This window comes from Candoia aspera, chromosome 1 (genome assembly GCF_035149785.1).
Source record: "Candoia aspera isolate rCanAsp1 chromosome 1, rCanAsp1.hap2, whole genome shotgun sequence".
NCBI lineage: Eukaryota > Metazoa > Chordata > Lepidosauria > Squamata > Boidae > Candoia > Candoia aspera.
The window spans coordinates 342,792,933-342,805,740 of record NC_086153.1 but is presented as its reverse complement, the minus strand read 5'-3'; the positions used below and the strand labels follow the sequence as shown (position 1 = coordinate 342,805,740).

At 54.8% G+C, this 12,808-nt stretch overlaps 1 protein-coding gene across 1 annotated transcript; it reads right to left on the bottom strand.

Annotated features, from left to right (window-relative positions):
* Positions 1–310: 310 nt before the first annotated feature.
* Positions 311–2,226, bottom strand: LOC134487702 (basic salivary proline-rich protein 3-like). The gene is made up of 4 exons (XM_063289656.1): positions 2,121–2,226; positions 1,544–1,711; positions 893–1,120; positions 311–738 (listed from the first exon to the last, which is right to left on the bottom strand). Exons 1-4 carry the CDS (start codon positions 2,224–2,226, stop codon positions 311–313), a joined length of 930 nt encoding a protein of 309 aa, XP_063145726.1.
* Between the last annotated feature and the right edge of the window lie 10,582 nt (positions 2,227–12,808).

Genomic DNA, 12,808 nt, shown 5'->3' with positions numbered 1-12,808 from the left:
TGAGCCCCGTCTCCGCCCTGGAAACCCTCCTAGGGACGGGGCCGCCTTCTCCCCGGACTCTCCTGCAGGCGACTTGTGGGGAGGGGGATAACAGCGAGAGCCTCCCCCCTTCCTGTTTGCAAGCCCCCGCCAACCCCCCGCGCCAGGCATCGGGTGGGCCGCTGCGCGAAAGCCAGCGGCGGCCAAGGACGGGTCCTGGCCCCTCCCGAGGGCGGCTCTCATCCGCTTAGCCTCTTAGCCGTCCCCGGGCGGCGAAGGGGAACGCGCGGCGCGGGCGGGGCGGGGGTCGGGGCCGAGAGGGCGAGGCAGGTCAGGCCCCCCCTCCGCGGCGAGGCCGCAGCCACAGGCGCCCATTTCCCAGGGGAGGAACTGAGGCCGAGGAACGGCCCGGCTGCTGAGCGGCTCCGCTTCTCTGCGGGGGCTGGAGGGTGAAGGTCCCTCCGAGGGCGCGGACGGCGCGGGCCGTGCAGCAGCGGCGCGGCGGGCCCGGGTCCCCCGTCGCCCCCATCCTCCCCGGCGAGTGGCAACGGGAAGGCTGCGAGGGCGGCGAGCGAGCGAGGCACGAACTCGGAGCCCCCGCAGACCTACGAGACCCAGAGCGGGCACGCTCCGTCATGGGGGTGGGGTGGGGTGGGGGGCTGCGCGCCTTCCGGATCGGCGCCGCCTCGGGCAGCGCGGCCGCCGCCAGCGGTGGGGCAGGAGCGGGACGCTCCGGCCCAGGTCCCGGGTCCGGGAAGGCTGGTTCCACACGTGCGGGATCCAGGCTGGGGTGCACGTAGGACTTCGATCCCCCTGCCCCCCGCGCGCTGAGCGCACCCCGCCGCCGCCGCCGCGCCGCCCCTCACCTCATGGATCCCGCGCCCCCGCGCGAGGCTGCCGGCGGCCCGCCTGCCTTCAGCTGAGCGGCGCCGGCCCGGCCGCCCCCCTCCTCGGCTGTGGCGCGGCGGCGGCGGCGGCGGCGGAGGAGCGCCGGGGGCCCCTCCGCCCGGGCCGGCCGCCTGCGAGCGGGGCGCGCCGCGCTGGCCTGGGCTGGGGGAGGCGGCGGGCGGCGGCGGCGGATGGAGCTGCGCCCGCGTCTCGGCGCCCAGCCGCAGCCATAGCAAACGCCGGCAAATCCCTCCTTGCGGGGGGAGGGTCCGGTCGGTGACGGGCGGGGCGGAGGGGGAGGGTTAAGGGCGGCGCTTCCCGAGCGCCTGCCTTCCCCAAGCGGGCGCCCTCCGGAGATCGCGCAGCGCCCGCTTCTCAGGGCGCCCGGCGCGGCTGTGCGCTCGCGGGGACGGGCGGTCCGGCGGCCGGCGCGGAGGAGGGCTCCCGAGGGCAAGACGAGGGGGGGGGGAACCCTGCCCCCTGCCCGCCGCCTCGGCGTTCCCGGAGCCCGAGTCCTTCCTCCAGGGGTGACCGGACGCCACCCAAGTTCAGCTCCTCCCCGAGACCTGGGTCCTTCCCCGCGGGCGTCTTTCCGCGGTGCAAGCGTGCCCCGATTCCCGCCTTCTCCTTTGGGTCCCTCTTGCAAGACCGGGCGGGGGCTGCCCTCCTACTTTACGGGGGAGCTGCCCCTGCCCCCCCCCCCCGCCATCCGCCGGGCAGCGGGCTTGCTTGGCGGGCGGGCGGCGGCTTTGGGTCGCTTCCGCGGCTTTCCCGGGCGGCCGCGGCCGCTCCCGCGTTGCCAAGGCGGCCGGCACCCTGCAGCGGAGCAGCGCCAAGACGCCGCCTTTGGAAGTGGGCAGCGGGAAGGTCCCGCAGAGCCAGCTGGCCGCTCCTTGGAAGTGTAAGTGTAAGTGTAAGTGTGTCATGACTAGACGGTCTAGCACGGACCGACGAGGGGGAAATCTTGCCATCCTAACGGTGCCTCTTGTTTGGGGGAATGCTGAAGATCGTCTATCTTCGCTTCAGCAAAGCATTTGACAAGGTCACAAAAAAGGAAACGTTACAAGCTAGGGCAGGTGAGGAGACTTGGCACCGTGTTTTCCAGGAAACAAAATCAGAATTCTGATTTGCATCCAGCGGCTCCCAGTGCATTTCCTGGAGCCCCCGTATCCAGAAACTGGGGGCAGCGCTTGAGAGAGGCTTCCCAGAGAAAAGACACTGAAGAGGTCAGGTGGAGCCTCTGAAAAGCTCACCCGAGAGGGGAGATCTTTCCGCCCCTGCCTGCCTCTTTGCCATTTGATCTCCTCGGGCCGCATCTTCCCTGCTCAGGAAGTAGATCTCCAGGTTAGGCTTCGGCATGCCTTAAATGTTTTCACCACTGAACCGTTTGGCACTAGACTTTCCGGTCTGCCCCTTTAACGGAAGGCAGTTCAGACGGCAATGCTCCCACCCTCAGATTCTCTCATGCTGGGAAAACGGGAGCAGCTTTGCCTTAAGACGCCCCTTAAGGCTATCTGCTCCATCCCAGTCTGGAGCTTTGCAAAGCCTCTTTTTAGAGGAAATGTTTAGGCAACTAGGAAAGATTCCTAGCTGAGGAATTCTGGGAGTTGAAGTCCACCCATCTTCAAGCGGCCACGGCTGAGAAACCCCGCTTTAGCAGTTCCAGGATCCTGAACTGCTCCCCAACCAGCCATAAGATCCCGTCTTTGCTCTTCCCCGGGGGGGGGGGTGGGGGGGATTTCAGATACCTGGATGCAAGCCCCCCCCTTCTCTAGTTTGGGTGGGGTGTGTGTGTGTGTGAAACAGATGATTTGGCCAGGGGCTGCCCCAGTGCCCCCGCCTTGCAGTCCGCTGGGCTGAAGTTGGTACTTCTGTGCCCCCCCTGCCGGAAGGGAGATGAGTGGGAACTTCCTTAAGCCAGATAACACCGAGCTGGAAGCCTAATCCAGACTGGTGGTAGTAAAAGAAAGGCACTCTGCACATGCTTCAATGTACTCCCTTTAATACAGTTTCACCTTTTGTCCACATTGATTATTGGCATCCCCCAAAAGTTGAGTCTTGCTCTGGCTGTTGCATGGAGCACATCAGGGCGGGCTGAGGTCACGGATGCGATCCTGGACCCATTGTTCTGATGGATTAGCGCAGATCTGTTTATCTTGTTTTGTGATAAATCTGCAAAGGAGAAATGTCTGCTTTCAACGTCTGGACAGAGGTTTGGGAAAGAGTCCCCAGGAGTCTGAACCGCTACCTGGCCCTCATCAGGATCAGCAAGGTGGAGCTTCAGCTTCAGCCGCCATCTTGATGTTTTTTACCATCCCCTGTGGACAGCCCTGGATCTAGCCCCGGTTAGTTTCTCACAAAGCTGAGCCCAGTAGAATAACCAGGGCAGCAATCAGTTAATTTATTACGGTCGTAGACCAGTACAAGCAGAGTGCTCTGTGAATTTTATCTATCTATCTATCTATCTATCTATCTATCTATCTATCTATCTATCTATTTATTAAACAAATTTATAATATATATAATATCTTAATAGATAACAAACAAAATAAAACTTAAGACAAAGTTAAAATAAATTTATAAAATAACCCAACTAACAAACACTAAACACTGAAAGTGATGTAAGTCGGGGCAGTAACCCCGGGGGACTTACATGACGCCCGGCTTGCTGCAGTTACTGTTCGTGTAATGAAAAGATTTCAATATTTTCAGAGGGAGGGGGCGTTCCATGAATTTGAAACAGCAGTAGGTTGGCCAAGGATCCCCTGGGGAAGAAAACGGAGAAGAGAATGAGTGATGCCCCGCTGCTGGGCGGGCGTGCCCTCCACCCATCCTAGAGTGGGCAGAAAACTCTACCGGGTGAGATCTGTAGCCCCGTTGCCAGTCCCTGTCCTGCCTTTGTTCCCACCATGGGAGGAATGGAGGTGTCGCGTCCCAGGCTTTACTCCCCTCAAGAGTGCCTTGGGGTGGCCACCAAACAGTGGGGGGGGAGCCCCTTCAGCACCAGGATGTCCGAAGCCCGTCTCACTCCTGGGTTGGGGTGCAGTCCAGGCACGTCATGGGGCGCGGAGGGGAGCTCTGCTCTCCAGGCATGGTGGTGCAAAGGGACGGGCCCCCCTTGTTCTGCCCACGTCTCGTAGGCAAGAAGGTAAGGGAGGAGAGACTCCCAGAATTGTGGAGTTGGAGGGGACCCCTAAGGTCATCTAATCCAGCCCTCTGCCATGGGCAGGAGAACCAATTCAGCCATTCCTGAAGAGGGCCCTCTGGTGACTTATAAGATCTCCTAGTGTCCTCCTACCATTGCAGGGATGAGAACAAGAACAGAAACAGGCTTTATATCATCCCCACGATGGCTGGAGTTGCTGGAAGATGCTGTAAATATTTAGCCCCAGGAACACCTCCCTTGGCACAGCGTGGTGCCTTTACGCTGAGGCCGGGCCTCTGTCCCTCTGCAGCTGCCTCCTCCAGATGATCTTTCTAAAAAATGTCATCCTGAGCCAAGAAGGACATTAGGTTGACTTTTCACCTTATCTTGTCCCTCACTTGGGACTCCCTGCAATCCCAGGACAGGAGGAACCGGGGGTGAGGGAAGGGAGCTGGGCCTTGCCCCGTCACTGATTCTGAAAAGCTGCGTGGGTTGGACTAGTGAGACTCTTGACACGAAACCAATGGGGGAATCCCTGTCCGTAGGTTGCAGGGGAAGTTGAACACCTTGGAAGAAGGCAGGGCAAGCCGCTTTCCTCCTGTGGCTGAAAAAGGGGCAGGGGTCCCACCGGCCCAGCAGGAGGGGGCTCACTGGCAGGCACCTTTACTTTTCATGGTGTGATGATGATCAGGCTGACCCCACCGTGCCCCGGGTGACCCTCCCAACAGAGATGAAAGGCCTCACTTGGCTCCTATTATGGGGAGGGGGGAGCCTGCTCCCTCTTTAGCCCCCACAAGCGCTGCCGTGGGGAGGACCGGGGGAGCCTTGCTCGAACCCTCCCGCCCTCAGGGATAGCAGCATCCATCTTCCACGGCCTCTGCTGGTCTCATAACCAGGTCAGCCGGGCAGCGTCGCAGAAGAAGCCACCAAGAGCCGCCGCTGTCTCTGGATGAAGTGGCCGAAGGACCTGGGCTCGGGACCACGGGGCAGAGCTAATGGCCAGGGAGACGGGCAGCGGATTTGGGTGATTCTGTGGCACAGAAAAGGGGAGGAAGGAGAGACTTACCATCCTGGTCCTTAGGCTGGGTCAGTTCGGTGGCTGGATCTGAAAGAGGGGGGGGGCACTGTAATTCCTTGGCCTGTCCCCCCTTGCACGGCCTGCCCCCATGGCTGAGGGTTGAGCCAGCTGTGCCAGGCAAAGCCCTTAAGACACCCTGCTGGGTCTCCCTGAGGGTCTTTGGGATGCAAGAAAGGGCGGACTTGAGCGAGCCAAACTGAACCATTGGGAAGGGAAAAGACTCACTGGGATCCCCGGCAGCCAGGGCGATGGAGACCCCGAGAAAGAGGAAGGCGAGGAGGGTCTTCATCCTCGAAGATGGGAGGAAGAGCAGCTCCGGGCTCAGCTCTGTGGCATCCGCATTTAGCGCCCAGCACCACTCTGCTGCCCAGCTGCCTTTTTATAGAAAACAGCAGCCGCAGCTGTGGAGAACACGTGGCGGTCTCCACCACCAGGGTGTGGCCACGATGCCGCGGGGCCAATGGCTCCCGGATGCTGTAGGGGGGGTGATGTGGTGGCTGATGGTGGGGAAGCCGGTCTCGAGATTGCAGGGCGGGGCTCCCCCCCCCCGAGAGACCTCAGAGGGGGCGTGTGCAACGTCCTGAAGAAAAGGACCAGTCAGAATCCGTTCCCTGGACATGCTCACTTCTGCATACAGACCAAGGCTTCAATGGGCTCTGAAAGGTTACAGCCGATGAGCCAACCCAGCAGTAGCACAATTTCCTAAAAAGAATATTTAGCAATTTCCTAAAAAGAGTAAGTTGCAGTTGATCCACTAAAAACGAACTAATTGAGTTTCATGACTGATTTGTATGGAGAGGTGGAGGGAATGCGTGCAGCTGACATGGTCTGTGGGTGGGTGGGTGTGTCAGAAAAGTCAAGATGTACATAAAAGGGGCAAGGCTTTGATCACATGGTTGCATTGCGATTTTGAATTTTTTTTGACCCCCTCCCTGCAGAACCCCTGGACACAAACCTAGTTGGGATAGAAAATAACCTGGAACAGTGTTTGTCACCCTCAGCGACTTTAAGATGTATGGACTTCAACTCCCAGAATTCCCCAGCCAGCATTTAAGACACATCTTAAAGTCGCTGAGGGTGACAAACACTGACCTACAGGTAGTCCTCACTTAACAACCATTCATTTAGTGATGATTCAAACTTACAATGGTGCTGGAAAAACTGACTTACGACCTGTCCTCACACTTAGGACTGTCACAGCATCCCTGTGGTCATGTGATCACACTTTGGGCGCTTGGCAACCGGTTCTCATTTATGACCTTTGCAGCATCCCGTGGTCGTGTGATTGCCATTTTTGACCTTCCCGGCCGGCTTCTGGCAAGCAAAATCAATGGGAACCACATGATTTACTTAACAACCACGTGGTTCACTTAATGCCTGCAGTGATTCACTTAACGATAGCCCCAAAAAAGGTTGTAAAATCGGGTCAGATTTGCTTAATGAGCACTTTGCTTAGCAACCAAAATTCTGGTCCCAATTGTGGTCGTTAAGCGAGGACTACCTGTACTCAAGGATTCTGATTGTCTGGATTTTGATGACAAGTGTGGCTGGAATTTAGATGAGAAAACAAACCAGTGTTTCTCAACCTTGGCAACTTGAAGAGCTGTGGACATCAACTCCCAGAATTCCCCAGCCAGCAAAGCTCCTCAGTTCTGGGAGCTGAAGTCCACACCTCATCAAGTTGACAGGGTTAAGAAACACTCCTCTGGAAGCTCCTCAGGGCATCTTTTTTTCGTAAAAGATATTTTAAAGCACAGCCTTTCAAGGGGGCAGGTATGGGAAATCGCCCTGGGGAGCTCTTGGTTCCCCCTCCACTGAAGATCAAATGAACCAAGGATCCAGGAGATCGATCTTGGGTGAGGGCCATCCTGCCACCATCCTGGTGGAGACCCTGACCCAGCCTCCCCTCCTCCAGTCTTTCAGTTCATCCACCTCCTTGAGCCACCTGGCGTGAAAGGGGCTGCCCCCCTCGCAATCCCCCTCCTCCTGCTCTCTTCAGCCTTGGGCAAAGCTCTCAAGGCGTGAAGGTGAAGCTCGAGTTCTGCCAGCAGAGCGGTTGGTTGGGGGTTCTAGCGCCATTCTCGTGGCTCTGCTGCGTCCAGCTGCTTAGGCAGAGCGGCAGCAGGGAGGCTGGCCAGAGGCCGGAGAGAGGGATGGTGCCCACATCAGCTTGGAACAGCCATTAAGGGCTAACCTGGTCTCAGCCGCTCCTGGTCACCGGATGCTCCTGCAGGGTAAAGGGGTGTGAAGCGCAGCGCGTTTGACCCACCCGGTGGCTGTTCTTGGATGCTGTCAGCTTAAAGGGGAAAGTATTCCTTGAACACAGTCCGGCTCGGGACAGCTTACGCCCAGCCCGCAACTGAGCTGGGGATGAGATGGAAGCCACATCTCAGGCACACAGCAGAAAAAAGTGTTCCCAGGCATGTTTGCGCCATTGTGAAGTGCTGGTGAAGAACGGGTCTGCTCAGCCTGCTTCTGGCTGCCTGCTGTAACAACACCTTGCAAAGTTCTGTTTGCATCAGAGCCATGGATGGACTTCACCTGCCTTGATCCCACCCTTTTCAGCACTCCTGGCTTCCCCTGCCAGCCCTGGGGAACCACAGAATGAGACAGGGCGAGGGTGAATTCTGTGGACCCCCCCGTTTCTCTGAAGACCACCAAAATGTGCATACAGGCCTCTCTGAAATGTAGCTTGTTTTAAAAGGATCATTGAATGCAGGTGGCTTTTCAGGCCTCTGCATTTTAAAAAGTGGTTTCAGCTAAATGTCAGTGGGGGGGTGGGGGGAGAGATTCTAGAGCTGGTCATAAAAAGAGGAACTTTGAAAACAACCCAATAATTATCAGAAGTCAGGGTGGATTTGTCGGAAACTAATCTTGCTGGCCTATAGTTTTGATCGGGCTGCTTCCTTAAAAGATTGTGAAATTGTTGCAGATAAAATATATCTTGGTTTCAGCAGAGCATTTGGCAAAGTGCCCCATGACATTCTTTTTTGCGTGCTTGTTTTTTTTTTTGTGGGCTGCAAGGCACAAGAACTAAGGCGATGCATCGCTGGCTCGAAAGAGGTCTCCATGGGCCCTCATCACACTGGTGGCCTGTGCCAGGGACCCATCCTGGGTCCTCTGCTCTCCAATGTTTTCAAGAATGGCTTGGGCGGTAGAGGAGAGGCTTGCCGTCTTAGCAGGTCACAGAGAATCGGGTGGGAGGGCTAATATTCTAGGAGACAGAGAGCATGTTCAAAACCATCTCAACAGGCTGGCGAACAGGGCTGAAAGTAGTGGAATGAAATGTGACAAGTGCAGGGCTCTGGGTTGGGAAAACAGAAAGCGAATGACTAAATAGAAGATGGGGGTCCTTCTCTCAGCAGCAGTACTTGTGAAAAGGACCCGAGGGCCTCGGGTCTCCCTCCCGCTCTGTGATCCTCTGAAAATGATTTGGAAATAAATTGGAGGAACGTGAGCTCAGCCTTTCTTTCCTCTGCATTCAGCCAGCCTCTTATTTTCCAGGCTTCTCCAGGAGCCATGGAAAGGCAGAGGCTGGAAATGTGTCAGGCTCCTTTAACAAGCCACAACGCAGGGCTGTGCCCGCGCAAGGGCACGTCCGTAACACCTTTTCCAAATAGTTTTTGAGGTATGTGCAGCACACCTGCGTGTGCAAAGCACCTTCTTGGCATGAGTCGGAACAGAAGCAGGTGAGGCAGAGGGAGCTCGGTGAGGAACACCGTAGTGCAGTGACTTGCAAACCTGGCCACTTTAGGGTTAGGGTTAGGGATGTGTGGACTTCAACTCCCAGAACTCCCCAGCCAGCTTGAAGTTGACGTCCCCTCGTCTTAAAGTGGCCAAGTTTGAAAACGCTGTTGTGGTGGGAGGAAATTGTCCAGAAGACATTGTCACCTGAAAAATAGGGGGTAGAGTTAAGGTCATTTAGAATTAAAAGTTGGGAGTGAAGCACTGCCTCAGAGAAGGACTTGGGTGTGGCCTTCAATAGATAGGCTGACCATACGTCCCGTTTTGAATGGGACAGTCCCATTTTTTTAACATTTCCAGACCGTCCTGTCGTTTTAATATAAATGTCCATTTTGTCTCATTTTCTTAAAAACCTTACTTAAAAATTTGAAAGTTCCCACGAACCTGTCAGAAGGCAGTCTGACTTGGAGTGGAAGGAGGGGGAGCTCAGCAGAAACGGCGGGAAAAAAGCCGCAGAGCTCAACCCGGTGGGAAACCTAAAAAGGAAAAAAACAGGATCAGCTGATAGGCAGTGATCAAAGGGTGAGCCGCTGGGCTCCTGCCTTGAAACAGCAGGAAGAAAGGAATGTAAAAGCACGGCCAGAGGAGGAACGGCTTGTCGGGGACAACCGTTCACTAGACTCTCCAGCCCAGCCTTGCCTCTCGCAAACGGAGGAATCCGAAGATTCCCAGCCGAGAAAACCGGAGAAGTTCCTGCCTGCCGATCCAGCCCCTCGCCCAGCCCTGCCCCGTTCTGCCATCCCAGTGTCCCGTTTTTGTCTCAGGGAAATATGGTCAGCCTATCAATGGGCCAAGCATGAGACAGACGCTAGAAGGGCTAAGCCAGTCCTTAGGAACAACATAGGAAGTTGTTATTCATCTGCACTCAGCACTGGTGAGGGCACATCTGGAGCACCGTGTACAAGTCTAGACTCTCCACTTCCACTGGGAGACTGACTTGTCAGAGCAGGTTCAGAGTGGGGGGGCAAAGATGATTTGGGCCTTGAGGAGGGGCCCTCTGAGGAGGGGCCGAAGGGCCCGGGGATGTGCCTTCAGGGGAAGGGAGATGGAGGAGAGGCAGGTAGCCCGGTCCAGGTCCGAGAAGGGAAGCCACGGGGAGGATGGTCGGGAACCCTTTTCCATGGCCACCAAAAGCAGGACCAGAAAGAACAGGCCCAGGTCGCAGCTACCTGGATTTTATTTCAGTGCAAGGAAGAACCTTTTGTATAACAGTCTCCCTACAGAGTTGTGAGTTCTCCATTTCCAGAAGTTTTTAAGAAGATGCTGGCAGCCACCTCTATGGATGCTTTATTATTTTTTAAATAACTTTATTGAAGTTTTAATCTCTCCCATCTCCCAATCTGTTTAAAACTTTCTTAAATCAAAATCCTTTTTTGCTTTTTGCCAATTGTATATTAAAATAATAAAAGTTCTCGAGACTCTATTTAAAATTCCTTAAATCCAAAGAAGGTAAAACTCACAAGATGTCAGACTGAGCTTGCCGTTTAGAAGGTCTCTATGTCATGAGTGCCGATGAGCTGAAGACATCAGCACATCGGCACACATGACAAAGACAAGGAAGCAGAAGGAAGGGACACAAAATAAGCATAGCACGCAAAGCCATCACGACACAAAGAGAAGGAAAAGAAGACAAAGACAAGGCGGATCACGAGGCACACCCAAGCTATTAGCAGGAGCGCCACGGAGATCGCCCAGTGGACAGCAATCGTCGGCTGGAGGAGGAGACCGATGATGGGCGATCCCGGGGCACCCGCAGGGGCCCCGCAACCCTATACCTACCGGCACGAAAGGATGCAGGACAAAGGGCGGGTGACGTAACCTAAGGAGAGGGGGCGCTGACCGGCGCGGGGTATTTAAACCCCGCACCGACGCGCTCCCTTCACTCTCGGCTTTTTTCCACAACTGACACTACGTGATGAATAAAACAGAACCTGCTTCAACCGAACCAGTGTCTGCGCTTTACTCAGCGGTAGGCAGTGCATGACACTCTAATATCCATAAAGTGGTTAAATTGAACATTTCCGAATGTGATCAGGAAGTGGATTGCCCAGCCCTTCCTGTGCTTGACCCGCTGTTGGATGTCTGCTACTGTGATGGTGACTGGTTCCTGCGCTGGGAGATTTCGGTGGTCTGCTCTCAGGTCCTGCAGCCACTTTGCACTGGTGTTGTGCGTCTTCTCTTTCTCCCATGTGTTCTTCCAGTCCTGTTCAGTTTCTGCTGTTGGTGGCTCTGCCGTTACTGTGTTGTTGCACCGCAGTTGGTGGTTCTTTGGCGAACAGGGCGTTTATCTTCTTGGCCTCCGCTTCTCTGGTGTGTCTCCTCAGCCTGGTAGCCAGTGCCGTGAGCCTTTGTTTAGCAGCCTCTAGGGCTTCAGATGGACTCAGGCCCTTCTATTTTTTCAGCAGCTGAGTCTTATCTTAATCTCCACAGCCTTCTGCAATTCCACCAGCTGGTGGAATTCATAGAACCATGGACATGAATGAAGAAGTCGTCAAGTCCAGTCCCCTGCACTTCAGACACAGAATGCGAAGACCTAGCTCTCTGGAAAAGGCTCTAATGCTGGGAAAAGTAGAAGGATAGAGGAGAAGAGAGGAGGACCAGCAGCTGCACCTGCCCTGAAGAACATCATCACCCTGGAGATCAGATCAGCCCCAGCCCCGGTGGCCTTTCACAAAGCCCCGGGGAGATGTCTGCGTTCCCAGGCTTGCAGGCCAGAATGTCTGTTGGAGCCTGTGAATTAGTTTGGGTTAAATATTTGTAGTGTATCTGTACTGGTGGGTCTATACATTTTGTATTTTTGTTGGGCTTTTTTGTTTTTGCTTTTTTAAAATCGTTGTTAGCCACTCAGAGCCACTTGTTCAAGATGGGTGGCCATATAAATTGAATGAATGAGCAAATGAAAAAGGAGCGATCCAGTAATAACTCAGAGGCATTATTGTAATGATTGCCTATCCTAACAGAGTCAGACTCACAAGCAGGTACTTAATGATATCTGATTTATTGTGAGAATAGTGTGCAAATACAGAGAAAGCTGAGAATGAGCAAAAGCGCGCCAAATACAAACTAAAACCCTCGGCTGAAAATGTAATCCCTCCCCTCGCCCGGCCGTAGAAAACTCCCCCCCCCCCGCCCAGGTGGTGGTAACCGTTTTCCACACATCCTGGGAAAGCAACCTTGAACACATGAGATAACTCAAACACATTCCAACCCAGCAGCCAACAGATAACGACTCCCCGAGATGGAATCCTCCTCCCTTCCCAGATCAAACACGTATCAGGTAAATGACATGCGAAGCGTTACGATGTACCAGGAACATCGGAACGGTGAACATGACAATTATATTGTATATGTGCTTTTTCTTTCCCGCTTCTGCACTCTAAGAAATGGAAACAGGACAGCAGCTGTGCTGGCAGAGCACAGATGAGTCACAAATGGACATGCTGGGCCCTTTTCTTTCTGTGAATACCGACGGGAATGTACAATAAATCCACCGTCTGGAAGCCTCTGCTACTTTAAGCATTAACGCTGTGCCGGGGAGCGAGGTCGTAATCATCATATCCAAGGTGCTGATTATGGTCCTTAAACCCTCAAAGGGCTGAACTCAAAAGCCAGAGGTTGTTTGCCTCCCACATGAATTGACTCTTGAGTCTTCTCCAACCAAGAAGTCATGTTTTGAGAGGGAAGATGGAGATCGATGGAAACGCAGTCAGAGGTTCTCTCTTTACTTGGAACGAGCTTAAATTCCCAGGACCAGATGGACTGCATCCAGGGCTACTGGTGGAACCTGCTGATGGACTGGCCAAACTTTTATTATTAACTGAAAAATCCTGAAGAACAGATGAAGTGCCAGAGGCCTGGAGGAGAGCAAATGTTGTCCTGGCCTTTCAAAAGGGGAAGATCCAGCAAGCCACTGATCCTTCATTGATACCTGGAAAACATTTCAAGGAGATGATAAAGTGATTGCTTGGTAAGTA

Bases quoted from the DNA above. Each gene is read 5' to 3' on its own strand.
- LOC134487702 (XM_063289656.1), bottom strand. From the start codon at position 2,226: ATGCCGAAGCCTAACCTGGAGATCTACTTCCTGAGCAGGGAAGATGCG. The intron at 1,712-2,120 runs GTGAGCTTTTCA...CCACTTCCAAAG, and splicing joins GGAAAGATCTCCCCTCTCGG to GCGGCGTCTTGGCGCTGCTC. The intron at 1,121-1,543 runs GTAAAGTAGGAG...TCCCCCCGCAAG, and splicing joins GGGGCAGGGGCAGCTCCCCC to GAGGGATTTGCCGGCGTTTG.